This window comes from Saccopteryx leptura, chromosome 13, assembly GCF_036850995.1.
Source record: "Saccopteryx leptura isolate mSacLep1 chromosome 13, mSacLep1_pri_phased_curated, whole genome shotgun sequence".
Classification (NCBI taxonomy): Eukaryota; Metazoa; Chordata; class Mammalia; order Chiroptera; family Emballonuridae; genus Saccopteryx; species Saccopteryx leptura.
In genome coordinates, this window is record NC_089515.1 from 18,051,028 (window position 1) to 18,077,433 (window position 26,406).

Sequence of the window (26,406 nt, forward strand, 5' to 3'; positions counted from 1 at the left end):
TAGGAAAAAATTATCTTCTTATGACTTCTGGTACAATTCTCAAATCAACATGTTACATATCCCCAAAGAAGTCATCTGTGTTGGATTCCAGGTATCTTTTTGACTATTTAGCTCCTAAATCACTTATAGTATTAAAATGTATCTTTCTTCACTTGCTTTTCCCAATATAAAAAAAAGTCATTTACTTCGTTAAGTCTCAACTTCTCTTGATTTAGAAGATATTAATATGATAGAAGCAATATGTTATGTGTTTGTCTCAGGGCTGAATTAATTATTTTTCAAGCAAATGTGTCTTTGAGATCTGGTTAGCAAGTAACCATATTAGGAAATTCTATTCTGATTATTGAATCTTCCCCTTTAGAGCTGTGTTTTTTCACTAGAAGCACTAGAATACATAGAAAACTATAAGCAAGTGCAAAATAACTGTCCTCTTTGCCGCAAAAGCTAAAATATATCAAAAGAATCTGAATCCTTCATTTTTAAAAGATAAATAAATACAAGATACTAAGGAAGTCACTCATTTTATAAAAAGATTTCTTACTGATAATATATGATGATATACCTCTTGGCATGCCTGAATTGCCAAAATTTGTACTAAAAGAGAAATTTCTTCAAATGAAGATGCTACTTAAGAAAAAATGTTTGAATTGCATTTATTATTAAAACAACATTTATCAGAACATTTATACTGCAATAATTACTATATTCAGCAAAGGAATTTAGCAAACTAGCATACTGCCTTAAAGTCTAGTAGAATTCTGCTATTTAATTATTATGAGCTTCAGTATTAAAAGTATAGTCAGTTTTATGGGTCAAATGCAGTCCTCAAAGTTGCCTATGAAATAAATTTTTGTATACTGCATCATCTAAAACATATCAGGAAAATCTATTAATTAAACTATTCTTTTTTTAAATTACAAATTCATAGTTTGGAAGAAGTGTTTTCTTAAACAAGTTACACCTGCACTGAGATATACACTCTGCAGTCATTTGGATAAAAAGCTACTACTACATTTTCATCATAATATTCAACCATGTCAGTTATTTAAAGTCTGAATTATTTGTTTATCTCTTGACATTAATTTTAGAATCTGAATTTCAAGTTATAGTATTTCTGGGTTATTTTTAAGACTAATGATCTCATCCCTTCCCATGTATCAGTTGTAGAATTGATTTAAACTTGAGGAATTGGATAGCTGAAGTTCTGAGAACACTTGGTTTCTAGAATGCAATCCTTGTCTGAGTCAGACTCTGTCACCTTGCAGCCTGGGTCAGGGAGTAGAAAGCTTAGCCTTAATGAGCTATTTCTGACAAAGGTCAATATAGAGACTGAATCTATCTAGACACTACTGCAATGACTTCATTGCATCAGTTGCATTTTAGATGTGTAATTTCATCCTGGCTATGCCTCTTCTATTAGCCATAAATTTTATCTCCAAAACCCACCCATTACTTCATCTCTATCTCATATAACCTTTAATTCTAACTCTAACAGGTGCCTATCTCTGTACTCTAACAGCTATTTTTAGTTTGTCTACAGTTTTCAGTATTCCTACCCATATAAAAATAGTTAAAATAATCATTGACTTGCATACAAAAATAAATGCACCAATTATATGTCTCTCTGACAAATTACATTACTCTGCATACTGTTCAATAAGGTTAATTTCTATATTTATCTGGTTCTATAGCTTCATAAACAAATTCTATTAAATAAGTGTTCTATACTTCCCAATGCATAGTTTTTTGTTTGTTTTTAGTGTTTTATAGTTACCCTTGAAAACTCAGTACTATCACTGGAATCATACTGAAAAAAATAATAAATTTTCTTCTTCAAGATTTTTACAAGAATTACTTTCCATCTTTAGACTAAAAAAGGAAAGAAGCCAACATTTTTATTTGCCAAATCAGAAAACCAGATCTGTAGCTATTTCCTGACCTCAGGACAATGCTGTTTTTCCTTCCCTACACAATTATACTTTTTAAATTTTGTTGTTCAAGATTTAACAAATACAATCAAGTTATATTTTATTATACCTTAAAGTGAAACTGATACAATTACCACATTCATTCAATATATGACCTTAATTCTGTTAGATTTCACTGTTAATTAGAGGCTCTTAAAAACCTTTAACTATACCCTTTTTATATGCTACAGAGCTCAATCCTTCCTTATTATCAAGTAAACTACATTGTAAACTTCTCTGTGGTTAATTACATGTCTTAGTAATTGTAAAGTGTTGAGTCATTTGTGCAGTCCCATCAAATGATGATGACATCAGCATTTTTTAAGGGCCAAAATGCATGGTTAGTGGACTTTTCAGGACCTTTTCCCCAACCCATGGTGGCTGGTATGATAAAAATGGATGACTACAGAGTTGGTGAGCAGCACTAGTTAGCCTTTTAGTGAGTACAAAGTGATTATCTTGTAGTTTGATTTACATTTTACTAATGACTACTGATGGTGAGCATCTTTTCATGTGCTTTTTGGCCTTTTATATATGTTCTTTGGAGAAATATCTATTCAAATCCTTTGCCTGTTTTTATATTAGGTTGGTTTTTTATCATTTAGTTGTAAGAGTTCTTTATATATTCTAGATACAAGTCTCTTATCAGATGTATATGTTTTACAAGTATTTTCTCCCATTCTGTAATTTTTCTCTTTCTTGATGGTGTCCTTTGAAACACAAATGTTTTCCATCTTGATGAAGTCCAGCGTTATCTTTTTGTTCTTTTGCTGCTTGTGCTTTCAACGTCATATGTTAGAAACCACAGCCTGGCCCAAAGTCACCAAGATCTCTCATGGTTTTTTTTCTAAGAACTTTATAGTTTTTGCTCTTAAATTCAGGTCTGTGATTCATTTTGAGTTAATTTTTATGTATGATGTGAGGCAGGGATCCAACTCATTATTTTGCATATAGATATATAGTTGTATCAGCACATCTGCTGAAAATACATTGAACTGTCTTATCACCTTGTTGAAAATTAATTGAACCTAAATACAGTGGTACCCTGAGATACGAGTTTAATTCGTTTTGTAACCAAGCTCATAAGTCAGTCAACTCGTATATCAAATGAATTTCTCCCATTTAAAATAACTGAAATAGATTTAATCTGTTCCAGCCCTGTGGAACATCTCCAAACCATCCAAAATTATGAAAAAGACATGTTTTTAATTAAGAAACACATATGTATACTTTAACAATGCATAACAAAGTATATGAAATAAAAGAAAAAGTGTTACTGTATTCTTATCTTGGAGACAGACGAGTAGGGCTAATGGAGGTGAATGGTGGAGGAGGAGGGAGGGAGGAAGGGATGCAGGCACTGTAGACATGTAAACTAAAACTGCACTTTCTTAACACTAAATGTAAACTAAAACTGCATTTTCTTTACTTTAAACAAAACTAAAACTGCACTTTCTATACTTAAAATGAAACCACAAAAACTTAATTGTAAAAAAATGCACTTTTTTTTTTTACTTTAAACTTAACCTAAGCTTAACATTATGTGTTTTTCATTTAATTATCACCAGTTTTTGCCTTTTTGGCTGCATTTTCAACACTTTCACTTGCAGAACTTTTGAATAAAAATCTGTCCAAAGAGGTTTGCTTTTGCCTGCCTTTTAAAATGTTACGGAAATGAGACAAACAAGTATCATTAAAAAGTGCTGAAGCACGACCAGTTGAAACGTTTTCTGGGTGTTTCTTTTCAATGAAACTTGAAAGCTTCTCCCACATTGCCAGCATGTCTTTAATTCCACTTGTCGAAATCACTTCCTCCTTCGACTCTACGACTCCTCCGACTCTACCTCCTCCTCACTACTAATCTCTTGCAGAAGCTCCGTATGTTGCATCATCTGTAGCTCCTTCAACTCCTCAGTTGAAAGTTCCTCCTCATGTTCCTTGACAAGCTCGTTTACGTCACCCTCATCTACCTCCAGACCCATCAACTTTTCGAGGGACACAATCTTCTCCAACGCTTCTACCTCAGTCTCGGTCTCTGGATCAAGTTCTTCAAAGTCCCTGTCTGCAACAACATCAGGCCATAACTTTTTCCCTGCCGAGTTCAAGGTTCTTCTTGTAACCTCTTGCCATGCCAAGTCAATAATGTGTAAACATATTATGATGTTGTAGTGATCTTTCCAAAACTCTCGAAGGGTTAGATTTGTATTCTCAGTCACATCAAAGCAGCAATGGAACAAGTGCTTTGTGTAAAGCTTTTTAAAGTTGGAAATGACCTGCTGATCCATAGGTTGCAAGATTGAAGTCATGTTGGGTGGGAGGTAGAGGACTTTCACGAATTTGAACTCATCGAGAATGTCATCTTCAAGACCAGGTAGGTGGGCTGGAGCATTTTCAAGGATTAGTAATGCTTTCATCGGGAGTTTATTTTCTTGAAGATATTTCATCACTGCAGGACCAAACACGAGATTTACCCATTCAATAAAAAACTGCCGCATCACCCATGCCCTAGCATTGGTGCGCCACATAACCTGCAGTTTTTCTTTAAGAATCTTGTGAGTCTTAAAGGCACGAGGATTTTAGGAATGATACACTAGCAGTGGCTTTACTTTATAGTCACCGCTAGCATTTACACACAATGCAAGGGACAGACGGTCCTTCATGGGTTTATGGCCTGGCAGTTTCTTCTCCTCTGTGGTGATGAAAGTCCTCTGGGGAATCTTTTTTTTTTTTTTTTTCCATTTTTCTGAAGCTGGAAACAGGGAGAGACAGACAGACTCCCGCATGCGCCCGACCGGGATCCACCCGGCACGCCCACCATGGGGCCACGCTCTGCCCACCAGGGGGCGATGCTCTGCCCATCCTGGGCGTCGCCATGTTGCGACCAGAGCCACTCTAGCGCCTGAGGCAGAGGCCACAGAGCCATCCCCAGCGCCCGGGCCATCTTTGCTCCAATGGAGCCTTGGCTGCGGGAGGGGAAGAGAGAGACAGAGAGGAAAGCGCGGCGGAGGGGTGGAGAAGCAAATGGGCGCTTCTCCTGTGTGCCCTGGCCGGGAATCGAACCCGGGTCCTCCGCACGCTAGGCCGACGCCCTACCGCTGAGCCAACCGGCCAGGGCCATGCCAAAACAATCCTGTTTCGTCACAGTTGACACTTGCTGGGGGATGTAGCCTTCCTTTGTGATTAGCGCAGCAAAACTGCGAAGTACTGGCCCTGGCCGGTTGGCTCAGTGGTAGAGCATCGGCCTGGCATGTGGAAGTCCCAGGTTCGATTCCCAGCCAGGGCACACAGGAGAGGCGCCCATCTGCTTCTCCACCCCTCCCCCTCTCCTTCCTCTCTGTCTCTCTCTTCCCCTCCCGCAGCCAAGGCTCCATTGGAGCAAAAAGATGGCCCGGGCGCTGGGGATGGCTCCTTGGCCTCTGCCCCAGGTGCTAGAGTGGCTCTGGTCGCGACAGAGCGACGCCCCAGATGGGCAGAGCATCGCCCCCTGGTGGGCGTGCTGCGTGGATCCCGGTCGGGCACATGCAGGAGTCTGACTGCCTCCCCGTTTCCAGCTTCAGAAAAATGCAAAAAAAGAAAAAGAAAAAAGAAAAAAAAAACTGCGAAGTACTCCTCAGCTGCCTTAACATCAGCACTCGCAGCTTCACCATGCCTCACCACCAAGCGGATGCCAGATCTCTTCTTGAAATTTTCAAACCAGCCGTGACTTGCCTTAAATGTACCTTCTGCTGCCTCTTTTGAGGTTGATGGTTCTTTCTTCTTCAAGTTGCCATAAATAATACGTGCCTTTTCGCATATTACAGTCTCTGTCACTATATCTCCTGCCAGCTCTTTCTCTTTCACCCACTCCTGCAGAAGCTTCTCCATTTCTTCATGGATATTTGCCCTTATTCGGGAAAGAATTGCAGTTCCTGTCACTGGATTTGCGCTTTTGATGGCATCCTCTTGTTTAAGGATGGGACAAATTGTAGATGTGTTGCGGTTGTACAGCCTTCCAGTTCAATCACTCTTACACCACACTCATGTTTTTCCATTATTGCTTGCTTTACTTCTATCGACTTTATTCTCTTCTTCTTCTCACCACTGTCCTTTACACTCAGTTTCTTCGGCCCCATGATAGCACACAAAAAAAGTTAGTAAAAAATGCAAAATGAGACAAGAACGAGTACAACACAGGAGATTCTACTTGATTCTGCAGGTAACACGTGAGAAAGAACGGGATGCTGTGCTGGTGTTGTGCTGCTGATACTGGACTCGTGTGCCAACTAGCAGCAGCTTCCCGAATCACAACTCGTATCTCAGAATTTTGCTCAGATCTCGAACAAAAATACGGACCAAATCGCAGCTCATATCTTTTTTTTTTTTTTTTTTTTTTTTTTTTTTTTTTCCTGAAGCTGGAAACGGAGAGACAGTCAGACAGACTCCCGCATGTGCCCGACCGGGATCCACCTGGCACGCCCACCATGGGGCGACGCTCTGCCCACCAGGGGGCGATGCTCTGCCCATCCTCGGGGTCACCATGTTGCGACCATCCTGGGCGTCGCCATGTTGCGACCAGAGCCACTCTGCAGCTCATATCTTAAAAAAATTCGTATGTTGGTCTGCTCGTATCTCAAGGCACCACTGTATGAGGGATTATCTCTGGACTTCTATTCCATTGCTTTACCTCTATTCTTAGGCTGGTATCACACTGTCTGTTTACACAGCTCTGCAGTAAGTTTTGGAACTGGGAAGTAGGAGTCTTCCAACTTGGTTCTTTTCAAGATTTTTGAGCTTTTCTAGGTACCTTGTATTTCCATACACATTTTAGGAACAGTTGTCAATAGATAAAAAAGGAAGCTGGAATTTCGACAGGGCTTGCATTGAATCTGTACATCAATATAGGGAGTATAGTACTCAGTGGTGGGATTCAGCTAGTTCGCACTGGTTCTGCAAAACCGATACCCAATTTTTTGTTGAGTTCAGCAAGCCAGTTAAAATGGCACTTGTATTCAGGGTTCTCTCTAAGGTGGGTGCCTGGGCAGCCGCCCAATGTGGAAATCACAAATTTACATTCCTTACTCTTTTTTAACATTGATCTGCACAACAGCATATTCTACGCATCTGCAGTAATGTTCATTCTGTCCATAGGTGAAAAAAATTGCAAGTGAGGACACCAATCAAGAAGCAATATGGAAATATCTTAAATGACAGTGTTATTGTTTTAGTTTCCTCAGGTATTATTTAATATTTTTTCATTAATATTTTAAAACTCTTACAATATAATCTAGTTTTGTGGACCTTTTTTATTGTTCTTATTTATTAAATGCATGAAATAAACTACCTTTCGGTATATCGTTTTTTATACTTAAAACGGTCATTAGGGCAGAGAACCAGTTGTTACATTATTTGAATCCCACCAATGGTAGTACTACCATCTTAAAAATATTAACTCTTCCAATCCAATCCATAAATACAGATGTCTTCTTCGATTTCTTTAAGCAGTGTTTTGTAATTTTCAATGTACAAATCTTTTACCTCGTTTAAATTTATTCCTATGTATATATTTTATTCTTTTGGATGATACTGTAAAACTGGTTTTTTTGTGTGTCTTTGTGTGACAGACAGAGAGAGAGAGAGAGAGAGAGAGAGAGACCAAAAGGGACAGATAGGGACAGACAGGAAGGGAGAGAGATAAGAAGCATCAATTCTTCGTGTGGCACCTTAGTTGTTCACTGATTGCTTTCTTATATGTGCCTTGACTGCGGAGGGGCAGCTACAGCAGAGTGAGTGACCCCTTGCTCAAGCCAGCGAGGTTGGGCTCAAACCAGCAACCTTTGGGTTCAAGCCAGAGACCATGGCGTTATGTCTATAATACCACACTCAAGCCAGCCATCCTGCGCTCAAGCTGGTGAGCCCATGGTCAAACTGGCAACCTAGGGGTTTCGAATCTGGGTCCTCTGCATCCCAGTCTGATGCTCTATACACTGTGCCACCGCCTGGTCAGGCTTTATAACTGTTTTCTTAAATTCATTTTTGGATTGTTCATTGCTGGTATACAGAAACACAACTTGTTTTTGTGTCAATCCTGAACCCTGAAACTTTACTAAATTTGATTAAAAGCTCTAACAGTTTTTTGTGGATTCCTTAGGACTTTCTATACGTAAGACTATGATATCTGCAAACAGAAACATTTTTACTTCTTCCCTTCAAATCCGGATGCCTTTTCCATCTTCCTCTTGCCTAAGTGCCCTGGCTAGAACCTCCAGTACAATGTTGAGAGGAAATTATGAGAGCAGATATCCTTGTCTTATTCCTGATTTTAGGGAAAGGCATTCAGTCTTTTACCATTAAGTATGGTATTAGCTATGGGTTTTTCATAAATGCCATTTATCAGGCTAAGGAAGTTACTATAAGATATTTTCATACTGAGATTTGTATCTTAGTAATAAACCAAGGCTAATAAAAGCTTTTGACTGAACTTTCCATAATTATCAGACCCAAGCCAAAACTGTAGACTTCTGATCCAACCACAGTTATATATATCAAACCTACAATAAAGATTTAGTTTCCTTTACCTCATAACTTGTTTTTAATGCAAGTTCTGCCAAACCACTATTGCAATTTGTTTTTCCCTCCTAACAAAACAAACGTACATTATTTTCTAGAATGTGCACACAGTAAATAAAAGCATATGTTCTTTTTATACATAAGTCATATAAGCACCCAAAATATGCAGCTAAAACCAGGTAAGATAAGTTCCTCCTGGACTGAGTGAAAAAGAAAAAGAGGAAAAATACTCATGGACACAAACAACAGTGTGGTGATTGCCAGGGGGTGAGGGAGAGGAGGGAGAGGAGGGTATAGGGGGATAAATGGTGATAGAAGGAGACGACTTGGGGGTAGTGATCATACAATACCGTTTACAGATGAGATAATATAGAATTCTGCACTTGAAACCTATATATAATTTAGTTAATCAATGTCATCCCAAGAAATTCAATAAAAATGAAAAAATTCCTCCCGCCAAGAAATCCTAATCAGTTTATATACTAAGAAAGCACTGCCTTACCCATAGACACAAAGATTTACCCTTATATACTGTTCTAAGGTAAACTAAAACAATCACTTTGTCAAAATTTTCATGTCAAATGGGGACCTGTAGATAATTTGGAAAAAAATATTGTCTTCATTAGTCTGTCCAAACCATTGGGATAAATATGACTAATGCATTAAAAATTCTAACACAAAAATGTTGAAATTATTTATGACAGTCTAGTCTTCAAGTATTTATCTTTACCTCATAAAAATGCTTACCACTTTCAACTCACAGAATGAGAAAAGAATAAAGACCTTACAAGTGGAACTCCATCAGGTAAACCATTCCCCTTTTTAAATTACCTGTCTCTATTTGAGTGTACTATATAATAGCCTAATGAACTGAAAAAATCAATTAGCCTCTTAAAAAAAAGTTACTGACTCTTTTCTTATAAGCAGGATAAAGTCCTACATAGTAAAAATCCTTTAAGATTTTTCCACTTACCAGATTTTTGCATATAATTTACATTTTAGGAATTCATTCAATTCTCCATTTACTTCCTATGAAATTATTCTATTTCATGTATTTGTCATTTTCACCTGTCATTATAATGCAATATTATTGGTTACAGATACACTCAACAGTACACAGAATCATTTTGTCACTCAGAGAATATTTACTGAATGACAGCTATACGCTAAGGGCAAATAAGACAAAAAGTCCCCGCCTTCTTAAAACTTATAGTCCAGTGAAAGAAGTCAGGTAACTCAAGTAATTCAGAGATAAATGTTAAGGTGGCAATAAAAAAAGACAATAGGACAGAGTGTGACTGTGGGGCAATTACTATTCTCTAAGGAGATGAGCCGAGAACTGAGAACTAAATAATGATAAAGAGCTAGCGCAAGGACTTATCTAAGCAAGAGGAAGAGCAGTGAAAAAGCCCACAATGAAAATGAACATGGTGTGTTTGAGGGAAAAAAGGAGAGCAGTGCCAGCTGGACCATAGGAGATGAAGGATTGAATGGTAGAACTCTGTAGGCCATAGATTTTATCTAAATGCAACGAGAAGCCAGTGGAAGACTGTAAACAGAAATGACAGGATACGACATACTCTATGAGATCACTGTTGCTACTATGTGAAGAATGGAATGTGAGGTGAAATTAATGACAGCAGTTGATGAAAAACAATATTTTTTCTTCATACAGTTTCTTAGTCCTCTCTCTTCCTTTCTGTTCCCAGTTCTATCACCTGACTGCTGATTCTTTTATCCTTCAATTACATAGGCTACTTCAATAATATCCCAACTAGTCTCTCTGCTTCTATAGCGAGACTGTACTTTTTTTAAAAATGCTTTGATCATACCGATCTTTTTTGCTTAAGCCTCAAAACCCCGCTACTGCCAACAAAATAAAATCCAAATTCCTTGTCATTCAATAACATTCTACAATTTAATTTTAATCCACATTTCCGGCCTGATTTCCCACTATTACTTTGATAGACTCTGTTCTTCCCTTCAATATGGTCTACTCAGTTTTTCCTGAACACAGCTTATGATGATACCTTCCTGCTTCCATGGACTTCCCGCTTTCCTTATTCTTTCCTTAAATTCAAATTCTATTTCTTCTTCATGGCTCAGCATACATTCTCCTTGACTACCCAGAGCAGTGGCTTTCTGACGATGACCACAGTATTTTACATCGTGTATATACAAGTTTCACAATTCTACACTTAACTCTACTTCAAGCAATACACTTTGATATTTTCTATTCTATTTCTTTTTTCAAAATGACTCACAAAAATGACTACAAAGACCACACTGGGTTTCAATCTTCAGTGTGAAAACCAATTTTAGTGTACCTTTCTAGAATTCACTGATAACTAGATCCTGTTATTGAAAGATGAAACTTATAATTACCAAACTATAGTGACCTTAACCTTGTATAGGCTTGGGTCAGTATATTATACTTCATTTTATCTACCACAATGCCAAGCACAGAATTTATTAATCATTACCAAAGAAAAAGACTGATATTAAACACAACTATCATACTTATGATCAGATAGGATCATTTAGGTCTGTTTTGTGTCCCCATCGTCTTATTTCAAACTGGGTAGTTTTAAATAACACTTTGACCTACACTTTCTGGGTTCCTCTTTTACATGGTTGTATAAAACAGTATTGCACAGTGGAGGAACATAGTGAAGTACTCCATAAATCTTTGTTTTCATGTTTTGCTTTAGAAGTATAAGAAAGTCTCTAAATGGAGGATACTTATTACCATTGTTCATTGGATATGCTTTTCTTTTATCAAAAATACTCGGGCACTTCTGCTCTGCCTAGGAAGGCATTATTAGTCCGTTATCCTCCTTTGCACCTTCTAGCTTTGCCAAAGTTGTAATAAGGGTGAGTCTTTTGTTTCAATGGAATGACAGCTATTAAGGTTGGATGGCCTCTCCTGCCATCAGCACAAAGTTCTTGACCATTAAAATCCTGTTAAAGTTGTTCTTTACAAAAACATCATCAGTAATTTTACTTAAAGAAATAAAAAAACAATGAAGCAATCTAAATATGTACTAATTTCTACTCTGGCAAAGGACCTAACAAAGATAAACTAAGGCAAATTCTTAATTTTTAAATCTCAAAGATTCCTTCATGTTACCACGAGATGATTCATACAAGCTCCTGGGGAATGCATAACATCTAAAGGTACTCTGCTTCCATTTTTGCATCTACCTCCTGCGTCTGTTATGGCCTGTTATAGGTATAGGGAGGCAGGTTGAGTACACAAGATGGCTCTGAACCATCTAGCCTAAGCTCAGTGTAATGGTCAGGGTTTTAGACAGAAGTAAGACCCCCAGGACCTGTCCAAAAAAGAATTTGAATTTATCAGTCCTGAAACCATCCAAAGCTCCCTAATGGGCTATGGGCATTTTGGGGTCATTGTGGGCTAGAACAAACTTCCCTAGGCCTGCCAGACCACAAATCTCCACCATTAGGCTTCTCTCTGAAGAGATTTGGGAATATGAACCTCAAAATTTGTTGACTACTGTCTCCTCAAGGACAGACCCAGGGCTTCAACAATCTTGTGGCTTTAAGACAGCCATCTGGAATTATTCTGTCATTTACTAATAGTTTAAAATCATCTACTCTAATTCTCACTGCATTGCTCCAGTAGAAAGCACTAACTCAATGCAGCTTTAGATACAAAATTTTAGAACCAAGCTAAAAACATATTAAAAAAAAGACTTCTGACATCAATATGGATATAAAGTAGTAAAGTTTCAAGAATATGAATTACTTCAGGAATATACTGTCTTCAGGAATGAAGACAAAATCAAATTGCTCTTTTGATAGTGAATTACTTTCCTCCTATAAGCTCACAATCAAAAGCAAATGAAAGATAAAACCAAAATTCTATTTATTTTAAAGGATGTCAAAGCTAGGTTAACTTTTTTCTTTAAAATGTCAAATAAAGATGATGCCTTGGGGAAAAAAGAACAATTAAATAGAACTAGGTGGGGGCTTAAAAATATAATAACAACACTGGCTTAAATTTTTAAAATATTCTTTATATTTGGCTTCTTGCAAATTTGGCTGAAACACCCCCCTCCCTTAAATCGTCCAATTTTTTCTTTTGCCACATCATAAACTGGTAACTTTTCAGAAGAGAAGTACAGGTTATTAAACTGGATTCTTTCTTTGACATTCACTCTCTGACACAGTCCACTAAATAAGATTATTTTTATTGATAATACCCCTTTTAAAAACAAATTTTTCATGGAAAGGTTAATTCTGTATTACCTTTCAATTAAGCCTCAAAGAAGAGAGAGGAGGGATAAAGGAGAAGAAGGAAGAGAGGGAAAGAAATAATTTGAGAAATAAAGGCTATCTAGGACTATCAGAAGAGGATGAAGGAACCATGCCTTAAGTGAGGTAGTGTAGGAAACCAACCAGAAAGTCTTAGACCTAAGTAAATAAAAGGAAAACAAAAAGCCTTCTGGTGGTAGCAGTGTATAAAGCAGGGATTGGGAAACTATTTGGCTGAGAGAGCCATAAACACCACATATTTTAAACTGTAATTTCGTGAGAGCCATAAAACAACCTGTGTACGTTAGCCATTATTCAATAAAAATTTGAGGTTGTCCCGGAGGACAGCTGTGATTGGCTCTAGCCACCCGCAACCATGAACATGAGCGGTAGGAAATGAATGGATTGTAATACATGAGAATGTTTTATATTTTTAACATTATTATTATTTTTATTATTAAAGATTTGTCTCGAGCCAGGTGCAGCCATCAAAAGAGCCACATCTGGCTCGCGAGCCATAGGTTCCTGACCCCTGTTATAAAGCATCAACTCTGAACACTGGGGTCGCTAGTTCCATACACCAAGGTCACCAAGTTGAATGCAGGCTCGTCAGTTTGAGCAAGGCGTTACTGGCTTGAGCAGGGGGATTGCCCATGAGATTCCAAAGGTCACCATCTTGAGTCCAAAAATCGCTGGCATGAAAAGCGCAAGGTAGTTGGCTTGAGCCCAAAAGGAGACACTGGCTCAGCCTGACCCCTTCCGATTCTTGGTCAGGGCACATATGAAAAACAATCAATGCACAACTATCGGGAAAGCTACTACAAGTTGATGCTTCTCACTGTCTTCTGCCTCCTATCTCCCCGTCTCTCTCTCTCTCAAAAAAAAAAAAAAAAAAAAAAAGCCTTCACTTGAGATACTGGAAATTGTGTACAGTCCAGGTTCTAAAAGCTATGCCTGTTACACCGGTGGTCCAACAGACACTCGATTAAACCACTTACAAGGTATATCAAAGTTATACTATATATAGGTGATAAAATTATCAGTAAGTCAGAATTGATATGCAGAACGCAGTAAACAAAGTTTATTCAAAGATTTCAAGAGTTTCATTCCAAATAGTTTACTGAAAGTCTCTTTACTCCAGTGATAAACGAAGTGGTAAAAGCCCCTAAATTAGCCTGGAAGATTATGCTAAACCCGTTCAAAAGAATTTGATGTTTTATTCCATCAGCTATGAGGTGGTTAGGGCAGTCAATTTATAAGGTCATTTTTATTTAAAAAAAAATGGCAGGACAAAAAATTGAAGGTCACAAAGATCTTTGTTGTCAAAAATGAGTCATGGAGACAATTCCAGTTTGTTCATTATTAATCTAATCTCTATCAAAAAGAGAGCATTTGTACAATCCCCATCTTCTCCCCCAAACTTGTCCTTTTCCTGTATTCCTTTTCTGAGTAAATATCATAATAATACCACCTAAAAGTTAACCTTCCATAGCAAACTAATCACCAATATTTCTACTGGTTTTATTCCATACTATCTTTTATTCTGCCTACTTCTATCTCCAATAGCGCCCATCCTCTCTGACCATGGAGCTTCAAGAGCCTCCCCAAGAGAGTTCTGGTCTCTTGAGATACCTTCTCCCAATCAAGCAATTCTTTGCAGTGCAGCCAAAGTGATCTTTCCAAAATACACATCTGACCGTATGGCAACCCATCTTAAAATTATTCAACTGCCCCCTATTGCCAGAAAAAGTACAAACTCTGCAGCTTAGCTGTCAGCCTCTGGCCTAGCTTGCCGTGTACAGTACTACAATCGTTTATACTCACATTGACCCTCTCGCTGTTTCTTCAATATACAGTGCTCACGCACCCTCCTTTTTAGATCCTTCCAGATTCCTCAAAAAAAGTATCAGGTGACCCTCCAAAATAATCTTTCAGCACCCTCTGCTTCTCCATTTCCATACTCACCATACTACATAGCATTTTAATTGCCTATCCATCCCCCATAGGAAGCTGAAGGTTCTTGAAGGGCATAAACTGTGTCTTACACATTCTTGTATTTCCTATGTAAATCATTATGCCTGCCTGGTACTGACATAGCTCATGCTTGGTTAAGATTTGTTGAATGCATGAATAAATGAACAAACCACAAAGAAAGAGAAACCCAATGTTCTACAATTTCTCGTAGTATGTACTAGCTACACTAGAGAAACCTACTCCTTTAGCAAGACCACATTTAAGCCCTGAGCCTATCACAATTAACCTGTTTTCAGAGACAGAAATAAAGAAGGCTGCGCCTGACCTGTGGTGGTGCAGTGGATAAAGCGTCGACCTGGAAATGCTGAGGTCGCCGGTTCGAAACCCTGGGCTTGCCTGGTCAAGGCACATATGGGAGTTGATGCTTCCAGCTCCTCCCCCCCTTCTCTCTCTCTGTCTCTCCCTCTCCTCTCTAAAATGAATTTTTAAAAAAAATTTAAAAAAAAAATAAAAATAAAGAAGGCTGCACTGTAAACTCAAAATTCAAGTGAACTCAAAAATATATTTCCAGTTTGGATAGTATAAGCTTACTACTTAAGGCATTCACTTCGCAGAGAATACATATATAACAGAATCATGATATGCTATACATTTAAAAAAATAAAAACCACATGTGCGTTATTATATTATTTTCACAGGTAAAATGTTGTTTGCTTTTTAAACACAAATGCAAACTGCACCTCATCACTGACTCACCGATTCTTTTCCAGCTCATTGTGTGTAGACCTAAAAGGAAAAGAGAAAAGAGTATCAGCCATGTTTTGTTGCTAAGGCTATAGAGAAAGGGGGATTAGTTTAGTTACTGCTATACCACATTCAGTGAATTTATTTAACAATGCAACATATGACCAGACTTCTATAATCTCACTTAGCAAGAAGAAATAGTCTACACTCATTAAGACTGTTCATTCAGATATAGTGTTTTCAGTTAACTCTAAATATTCTGAACCTGGAGTTTCATTATTATAATAAAATTAACACCAGCAACATGTTCTTTTGCCTGCTTCCAGTACCCCACATTTTGCTGATTTGTAGACATTATATCAGAAATTTTAATTCAAATACAATCTCATCTTTGTTTAAAAAGAGAAAAGAAAAAGTATATAATTCTATGTTCTCTTCCCTCTCCACTTACTCCTAAACATAAGGGAAAAACGTTTGGGCTAGCACAGAAGCTGGAATGGCGTTCCCTTATTGCTTAGTGACCCAAATTCAAGCCGTCCTGGCTTTTGTGTAAAATACAAACAGAAAGTTATAAAAGAAAAATAACATAAACAGATGATAGAATAATAAAATCAGGAAACACATTTTTAAAAGACTGAAGAGGAGCCCGACCTGTGGTGGCGCAGTGGATAAAAGCATCGACCTGGAAATGCTGAGGTCGCCGGTTCAAAACCCTGGGCTTGCCTGGTCAAGGCACATATGGGAGTTGATGCTTCCAGCTCCTCCCCCTTCTCTCTCTCTCTGTCTCTCCTCTCTCTCTCTCTCTCTCTCTCTCTCTGTCTCTCCCTCTCCTCTCTAAAATGAATAATAAAAAAAAACAAAAAAAAAAAAAAAAAAAAAAAAAGACTGAAGAGGATATACCTCAAAATGCCAACAATGGTTTTCTTTTCCTGACTTTTTTCATTTTGTTATATTTCCCATAATACCATCTATTAGAGAAGGATAGCATCAGCTAAAAAGTGTGCCAAGCAGTTAACATACATTATCTCATTTTATCCCCCAATCAGCCCTAGTTTTATAAACAAGATTACTGAGGTTCAGAGGTCAAGAGAGATGCTTTTGTCCCAAGAGAATAAGCAACGGCTATGATGTAAGCCAAGATCTTTGTTGTTCCAAACCCAAGTTCTTAACTACCTGGTGACAAACAATACTAAAGAGAAGTTAAGGGCACAGATTTTAAGGTCTGGGTTCAAATACTGTGTGGCCTTCTTAAAGTCTCTTCATTTCTCTGTGCTCAGTTTCCCCATCTATGAACTAGGAAAAATGATATTTGCCCCATATTACTGTTATGAGGAATAAACAAGTTTACATTAAAAAGCAAAATATAAGGTCTACCGGAAAGTTCTGTCCGTTTTTGGAATAAAACAAAATACAAATTTTTCTTACCGTCAATAAACTTTATTAAATAATATAATTGCCATTATTATTAATGATTTCTTGCCAGCATGAGAGCAATTTGTATATCTCATTTTTGAAAAATGTTTTATCTTTTGATGCGAAAAATTGAACCAGTGCTTGTTTGATATCTTCTTCGTTTTTGAATTTTTTGCCCTTCAAAAAGTTTTGTAAGGACATAAACAAGTGATAGTCGGAGGGTGCTAAGTCTGGGGAATATGGTGGATGTGACAGACATGCTTCTGTAGCATTTCTTCCTTGTTGAAATTCGTAAAAATTACAGTGGCATAAATGAACTTAATCAGTAGCCATGGGTACACTATGGCTTCACACATAAGACTAACGTGAATCAACTTTGTTTTAGTTAATTTGCTACGTCAATATGTATACATTAAGTGATAAAAATAGAGGCACACATGCGCCAAATAAACATGTGCTTACGTGTCGAAACTTGTTGTGACAGAAACAGACAGAACTTTCCGGTAGACCTTATATAACAAACCCTAAAGTTAGCTACTATTAGAATTATGTTATACTAGTTCTCTTAAATGAACACGTATTACTTTTACAATAATTTAACATTAATAGTAACAGGAATTCCTGTCACCAGAACTGAAACTTGAACCATTTAATACAGTATATTCTGGTTAATGTCAAATGCCTTTGGAATATTACATTACTGATTACTTTAATCTATTATGCCAAAGGATGTTTAATAATCAAATTTCTAAATTTTAACAATAAGAGTAATTTTGTCAGTTTCACAATTTTGTGGAAATTTTACCCACTGTCTTAGTTCAAGAGCCAAAAGGCTTCTCTGAGTTAATGTCTCTCCCGTCCAGCTTTTGCTTTCTTGGCAGTTTCATAAGGTCCAAGTAACACAGGACGAAAAAAGGCTGATACTCATTTTCAAGAGATTATCTTACTTAAAAAGGACTTCTCCCTCAGTGAAGATAAAGGATGCTTTGAGAGTTCAGCCAAATTAAAGGCAAGAATATGTACAATTCGGGTAGAAGAAACTCTTAAATCATAGTCAGAACTTTTAGTCTCTGAGACTCAAGAGTTCAAAATCCAATCAATAAAGTACATTACAACTAACTCTATTACCATATTACCATATAAGTGTTCATAAAGAGTTTTAAGCTCTTTTTTGTTTGATTGAAATATCAAAGTAAATTAATGTTAGAAGAGAAAAAAAAAACATTTTTTAAGGAGATTCAAAACAAAAAATATCATTCAAAATTTAAATGGGTAATCAATAATAAAATTCCCCACCCCTTCCTAGTAAATTTTGGTTTAACTGCCATTATCTAAGGAGAAAACTGAGAACAAGTAAAGCAAAAACAATGGAATACTACAGTACGTAATAAATAGAAACAATCTACTTAAGAGAGAAGTAGACTATGTATCATAAACCTATTCTAAACAGTCTGGCAATCCCATATATGGCCATAAATACAAAAGATAATAGACCCAAAGACAACCAACTGTTGAATTCCAATATTTTATTGAGTCTATTATCATAGGAGCACCAAAAGAACATCATGTGAACCCCGGCTGTGAACAAAATTAAAACAGCAGGTTCTTCCCACCTCTCTGACTGTTCTTTATTATTTATCTTCTTTCTAAAAAAATATATAAAATGATAGCTAAGAATATAAACTTTTTCACCAAACCAGAAAATGCATGCCATATCTAGTTATATCACTAGGAAATTTAACAAGATTTCCAAATACCAAGAAGCAGAAATGATCGTATATGTTTGAATTTTTATCATACTGCCATGTTCTTCAAATTTCTTAAAAATGCATCAGTAGTATTTACTCCTATTCTGATGGCTGGTTTTTGACCTGTAATCTCTAAACAACGAATACTGAGTATCTTAAATGTTCAAAGCTGTCTTAGGCTGCAGGGAACAAAGATAGTCTCTAGTTGGTAAATTAAGATGTGTATAGAAATATTAACTCAAGGCAAAATAAATATATGAAGAAAGGTACAACATGTTGTGGGAGTTTAAAGGAGGCAGTTTACTTCCAAATAGGGCTATCCAGGAAATTTTTAGAAAAAGGTACCATTTAGTTTGGGGCTTAAAAGATGAATACATATGGCCTTGGCCAGTTGGCTCAGCAGATAGAACATTGGCCCAGCATACAAACATCTGGGGTTCGATCTCTAATCAGAGACACATGAGAAGCGACCATCTGCTTCTCTTTCTCTCTCTCTTCTCCCTCTTGCAGCCAGTGGTTTAAATGGTTCAAGCGTTGGCCCCACGCACTGAGGATAGCTCGGCTGGTCTGATCATCAGCCTCAGGCACTGAGGATAGCTTGGTTGATTCAAGTATCAGCCCCAGACAGAGAGGTTGCTGGGTGAATCCCGGTCGGGGCCCATGCGGGAGTCTGTCTCACTATCTCCCCTCCTCTCAAAAATAAAAAAGATGAATACATGTGCTACTAGAGGAGGCTGAATCTGGTAGTGTAAGGACATTCCACGTAAAACGGATAGCATAAGCAAACAAGCAGAGTTGTGAAGTCAAAGCAAAACTAGAGAACAACAAGGTATAAGTCATAAAGACCCATGGTATGAGAAAAAAAAAATCCTGAGTTTAAATATTAACTTTTGTACTAACTGTGTAACTTTGAACAAATTCTAACAGTTTCCTCATTTATAAAACTGGAATAAAAGCATATATCTTGGCTTGTTACTGTGAGAATTAAGAGAAAAATATGTAAAAGCATTCAGCATATAAGTGTTTGGTCAATGTTAGGCACTGCAAATATTCTTATTATTTTTAGTAAGTGTTATTAGTACTATGTATACTACATGGGACAACGAATTGACAGGTTCTCAATAACACCTGGAATTAGCCTGATAATAACCAATGAATAATGATTCAACCTGATAATAATGATGAATAACTATAATGATGAAAAAGGAAACTGGCCCTGGCCGTTGGCTCAGCAGTAGAGCGTCGGCCTGGCGTGCAGGGGACCCGGGTTCGATTCCCAGCCAGGGCACATAGGAGAAATGCCCATTTGCTTCTCCACCCCCCCCCCTTCCTCTCTGTCTCTCTCTTCCCCTCCCGCAGCCAAGGCTCCATTGGAGCAAAGATGGCCCGGGCGCTGGGGATGGCTCCTTGGCCTCTGCCCCAGGCGCTAGAGTGGCTCTGGTCGCGGTAGAGCAACGCCCCAGAGGGGCAGAGCATCGCCCCCTGGTGGGCAGAGCGTCGCCCTGATGGGCGTGCCAGGTGGATCCCGGTCTGGTGCATGCGGGAGTCTGTCTGACTGTCTCTCCCCATTTCCAGCTTCAGAAAAATACAAAAAAAAAAAAAAAAAAAAGATGAAAAAGGAAACTGAAAGAAAATATTGGTATTTTCATTATTTAGTTAGCTGTGATGACAGTACAAGATTTAGTGTATGACAGAGAGAAAAACACCTAACTATATGTACACAAAGAAAAGAATAATCCAAATAATGCTGGCAACAAATGAGTAATCGAACTTATCACATACCAGCATACTCAGAAACAACCTCTTAGTTCCTCTGGGCCTACTTGTCCAACCAAGCCCTTCCAATAATGTGCCACTGAAATATCCAATTATGATAAATCCTATGTAAGGTTGAGATGTTCTGAACAATCTATCTGGTTTACCCACTCTAATTCTCCAAATAAAATGCACCACTGAGAGCAAATACTAATAAACTGTCTTTCTTTCAGATATCCTTACTCTGAATGCTTAACAACTTCCAAGGGCAGAGAGAAAGACATTTCTATCATTTTACCATTGAATCACAGGTAATCCTTTTCACAAATAACATCCCTAAAAGAGAGAAATGCTAGCCCATTCCCTATGTGACTGGGAGCCATTATCTCAATCAGATCTGTGACTTCTCATTGACTACAACAAAGCTCTAATGCATAAACTTTTAATTCTTTAGGGTGCAGTTTGGTAGCAGTCAATGAAAGGAAGAATAGAATTGAAACTGCACAAAATAGTAAGAGTAGTGTCACCGAGGAAGGAAAATAAAAGCCCCCATTCCTGGAATTAATACTCTCTTCCAGCAAAAGAGCTCTATCTTTGTTGAATTAATGAGCCAACTCCCAATTTATTAACATTTTCATTTCACTTACGTTCTAATCCTCAAGTGCCAAATGGATGTTGCCCTCCACACAGTGAAAAGAGCATATTCTATGAAGATAAATGAGTATCTCTTAACTGTATCCTTAAGCTTATATGTCATATACACACACTCAAAAAGCAAGAAAAACATAAAAAGAATTAGTGGAATAAACTTCTATTTATATTTATTCTTCTTAAAGTTTACCCTGTATTTATGAAATACTAGTACAGTAATACATACAATTACAAATACATGCACATTTTGAAGAACACTGTAACCGAATACAATCATACTCATTGCCAATAAAGTAATTCTTTCAAAAAGATAGTTCTGTACCTGTTTCCATCAAAGGTACATATTAAAAAAAAAACATTAAAGACAGTAAAACTTGAATACTGCAGAGTTTTAGAAAATAATGCATCATAAAAGATGTATTGCTTTTTCTTTAACAAAAAAACATCACCACCACAATAACTAAGACTACAAAAAAAGCAAGTGTTTAAAAGGATGCTTTAATGGCCCTGGCCAGTGGCTCAGTGGATAGAGCATTGGCCCAGTGTATGGACATCAGGCACACAGGAGAAGCAACCCTTTGCTTCTCCCCTCCCTTTCTCTTCTTCTTCCCCTCCTGCAGCCAGTGGCTCAATTGGTTCGAGTGTGGCCTAGGGCAGTGGTCCCCAACTCCCGGGTCACGGACCAGTACCAGTCCGTGGGCCATTTGGTACCAGTCCGCAGAGAAAGAATAAATAACTTACATTATTTCCATTTTATTTATATTTAAGTCTGAACAATGTTTTATTTTTTAAAAAATGATCAGATTCCCTCTGTTACATCCGTCTAAGGCTCACTCTTGACGCTTGTCTCGGTCACATGATACATTTATCCATCCCACCCTAAAGGCCGGTCCATGAAAATATTTTCTAACATTAAACCGGTCCGTAGCCAAAAAAGGTTGGGGACCACTGGCCTAGGGCGCTGAGGATAGCTCCACTGGAGCACATCAGGCTCAGACACTAAAAATAGCTTAATATTCGAGCATCGGCTCCAGATGATGTTGCTGGTGGATCCCAGTCAGGGTGCATGTGGGGGTCTACCTCACTGTCTCCCCTTCTCTCACCTTTAAAATAAATTTTAAGAAATTAAAAATAAATAAAAGGGTATATAACAAAAACTACAATCAATAAATTTTCCCCTAAAACTTACATATCAAACCTGAGTATATGCATACCTTATGACTAAGCATTTCTACTTACAGGCATATACCAAACTAATATATGCATATATGTTCACCAAAGGACATATAAAAAAATGCTCATTCTTTTCACTAACCCCAAACTGAAACAACTCAAATATCCATCAATAGTAGAATTGACAGGTTGTAAAATATTCTATAATGTAATACTATATAAAGCACTGAGAATGAACAATTATTATGCAATAACATGCATGAAACTTCGTAATTTCAACATAATGTTCAATGAAAAAAGGTAGACACACAAAAATGCATACTGTATACTTCCATATAAAGTTCAAAACTCGTAAAATGAATTCATGGTGTCAAAAGTCAGAATAGGCCCTGGCCAGATGGCTCAGTTGGTTAGAGCATTGGACCAAGCACAGAGGTTGCCAGTTCAATCCTTGGTCAGGGCACATTCAGGAACAGATCTATGTTCTTGTCTCTTTTTTTCTCTCTCTCCCCTGCCCTTCCTCTCTGGCTAAAATCAATAAATTAAAAAAAAAAAGTCAGACTAGTAGTTACATGGGGGGGGGGGGTGACAGTGACTAGAAAAAATCAAGAGAAGGGCTTCTAAGAAGAGTCTATAATATTTTACTTCTTCACCTTTGTGAAAACTCATCAAGCTGTACACTTTCCTATATGTATTTTTTCAATAAACAGGAAAAAATGAAAAAATTACCTACAAATTGAATTCTGTAAAAATCAGTTCAGGTTCAATTATAGCAAACACCCTAATTTAAGTTGCTGACAAATCCTTAAATATCCCTAAGTTATGCCCTTTTTAAAGCACAATTATCAATAAATTTGTAAGTACGAAAATCATAAATTTTTAAGCACAATGGAATTAAATTAGAAATCAATAACAGTAACTAGAAAAAAATTACTATTTGGAAGATATATCACAACGAATAAATTGCAGAGAAACTAGATAATGTCCTGAACTGAAAAATAATGAAAACACAACATATCAAAAATTTTTGGATACACCTAAAGCAGTATTTAGAGAAAAATGTTTTGCTTTAAAACCTTATGTTGCTGCTGGGGAGGGGGGGTTGGCAGCAGGGGAAGAGAGCCCACAATTGATCCAAGATTTCACTGTTAGAAACTAAAAAAAAGAAAGAAACTGAACCAAAAGAAGTCAAGCAATGGTTCCCAACTGTGGGTGATTTTGCCCACATTTGGTTATATCTAGAGACATTTCTGGTTATCACAGCTAAGGAGATACTACTTTTATAAGGAGAGGCCAGAGATATTTCTAAATATCTTTGACACTCAAAACAGAATCATCAGGGCCCTGGCCGGTTGGCTCAGTGGTGGAGCGTTGGCCTGGCGTGCAGAGGTCCCAGGTTCGATTCCCGGCCAGGGCACACAGGAGAGGCGCCCATCTGCTTCTCCAGCCCTCCCCCTCTCCTTCCTCTCTGTCTCTCTCTTCCCTTCCCGCAGCCGAGGCTCCATTGGAGCAAAGATGGCCTGGGCGCTGGGGATGGCTCCTTGGCCTCTGCCCTGGGCGCTGGAGTGGCTCTGGTCGCAACAGAGCGACGCCCTGGAGGGGCAGAGCATCGCCCCCTGGTGGGCAGAGTGTTGCCCCTGGTAGGCGTGCCGGGTGGATCCCGGTCGGGCGCATGCGGAAGTCTGTCTGACTGTCTCTCCCCATTTCCCGCTTCAGAAAAATACAAAAAAAAAAAACCTTATCTAAAAAAAAACCAGAATCATCAGGCCCAAAATGTCAAAAGTGCTGAGGATGAGAAACTTTGAAGTAGAGAAAGAAGTCATTAACACCAAGAACAGGAGTGACCAAAATAGAAAACAGGGAATAATACAGAATATCAATAAATTTAAAAGCTGGCTTAAAAAAATTAGTAATATTGATAAACTACTTATAAGACTGATGAAGAAAAAAAGACAAAAATTACTAATATGTACAAAAAATAACCAGTATCAATAGTGAAAGAGGGCACACAACTACAGACCCTACACACATTAAAAGGATGATTAGAGAATATTATAAACAATCTTATGCCAATAAATTCAACTTAGATAAAATAGACAAATTCTTAAAAGTTATGAATTATTAAAACTGACTCAAGAAGAAATAAAAACCCTGAATAGACTTGCATCTATTAAAAAATTAAACTTGTAATCAAAAACCTTCCCACAAAGAAAACTCCAGGCCCAGAAGTCTTTGTTGGTAAACACTGCCAATCTTCCAGAAAATATTTCAAAAAATAAAGAGAGAACATTTCCTAGCTCATTTTCAGGACAGTATTATTACCCTGATACCAAAAATCTGGCAAAGAAATTATACTGGAAACAAACAAACAAGAAAAAACACATACTATCCCTCATAAACACAGACAAAATTCTTAACAAAATATTAGCAAATTGAACCCAATAATGTATAGAAACTATCACTTGAACAATAAAGAATTCATCTGGTCTTTGTCCCGAATTCCTAAGAAGAGCTTCTAAAACCTTAAAATTTCCCAAGTTATAGTAGTTTCTCTATTATTCATGGTGGGCCCTTGGTCCACACGTGAGTTTACACTAAAAAGATGACTTACATTGGAGGCTGATCATGCCAGAAAGACCAACTATGATTAGAAGACTGGGGCTTTAAGCCAGTGATATCAGCTCAACCTTCTAACCTCCAGGGATAAGAGGGTTGCTGGAGACTGAGTTCAATCACATGACCAGTGATTCAATCAACTGTAACTACATAACAATAATTAAATAAAAACTCTAGAATCTGAAGCTCTGGTGATTTTCCTGGTTGGTAAATACCTCAATGTGCCAGGAGGATAATGTATCCTGATTCTATAAGGAGAACAGAAGCTCCATGTCAGAACTGTCCCAGATCTTGCTCTATGTGTCTCTTCATTTGGCTGGTCTTAATTTATATTATTTATGACCAAGCTTGAGTTCTGTGAGTAGTTCTAATGAATTATTGAACCTGAGGGAATTGTGGGAACTCCCAAACTTGAAAAAGTTAGAAGTATAGGTGGTCTGAAAGACCCTAAACTTTCTGCTGGCATCTGTAGTGAGGGCAGTCCTCTTGAAGATGACAGCCTTATACTTGTGTAGTCTGTGCTTAACTACAGGTGGTTAGTGTCAGTGCTACAAAATACACCATGATCAAGTAGGATTTATCCCAGGAATGTGATATTGGTTCAAGATTAAGAGAATAAAAAAGAAAAAACAAAACAGTATAATATCAAAAAATGTAGAAAAAGCATTTCACAATATTCAACATTCAGTCATGATAAAAATTCAGCAATTAAGAATTTTTGGCTCTGGCCGGTTGGCTCAGTGGTATAGCATCAGCTCAGTGTGTGAAAGTCCTGGGTTAATTCCCAATCAGGGCACACAGGAGAAGCAACCATCTGCCTCTACACCCTTCCTCCCTCCCTCCCTTCTTCTCTTTCCTCCTCCCTCCCTCCCTCCCTCTCCTCCTCCTGCAGCCATGGCTCGATTTGAGCAAGTTGGCCTTGGGCACTGAGGATGTCTCCATAGCCTTGCCTCAGGCACTGAAATAGCTTGGTTGCTGAGCAATGAAGCAGAGGCCCTCTCAGATGGGCAGAGCATTGCCATATAGGGGGCTTCCCGGGTGGATCCCAGTCAGGGCACATCGGGAGTCTGTCTCTGCCTCCCCTCCTCTAAGTAAAAGAAAAAAAGAAGAATGGAATTTCCTCAACCTGTTGAAAGGCATCTATAAAAAAATCTACAGTTATCATATTCAATGGTGAAAAAATGCATTTTTCCTAAAATCAAGAAAAAGACACGGATTTTCACTTTCACCGCTCCCATTCAGATTTACTAGAGGTCTTAGCTCGTGAAATAAGATAAGAAAAAATATCATAAGAATAAGAAAGGAAGAAATGAAAATATCTTTATCACCTATTCAGAAAATCGTAAGGAATATACAAATTATAGGATTAATAAGTGAGTTTAGCAAAGTCAGTGCACAAGGTCAATATACCAAAATCAACTGCCATTTATAATAACATCAAAGAATATTAAATACTTAAGGATAAATTTAACAAAGTATGTGCATGACCCACACTCTGAAAAACTAAAAATATTACTAAACTTTAAAAATATCTAAATAAT

General features: G+C 37.6%; 1 protein-coding gene across 2 annotated transcripts in view; it reads right to left on the reverse strand.

Annotated features, from left to right (window-relative positions):
* MXI1 (MAX interactor 1, dimerization protein) overlaps window positions 1-26,406 on the reverse strand; it is a 101,259-nt gene that overhangs the window by 34,490 nt on the left and 40,363 nt on the right. For both annotated transcript variants that reach the window (XM_066354989.1, XM_066354990.1), the window contains exon 3: window positions 15,522-15,551. In XM_066354989.1, the coding sequence (XP_066211086.1) occupies window positions 15,522-15,551 (30 nt within the window). The remainder of the gene's footprint in view (window positions 1-15,521; window positions 15,552-26,406) is intronic.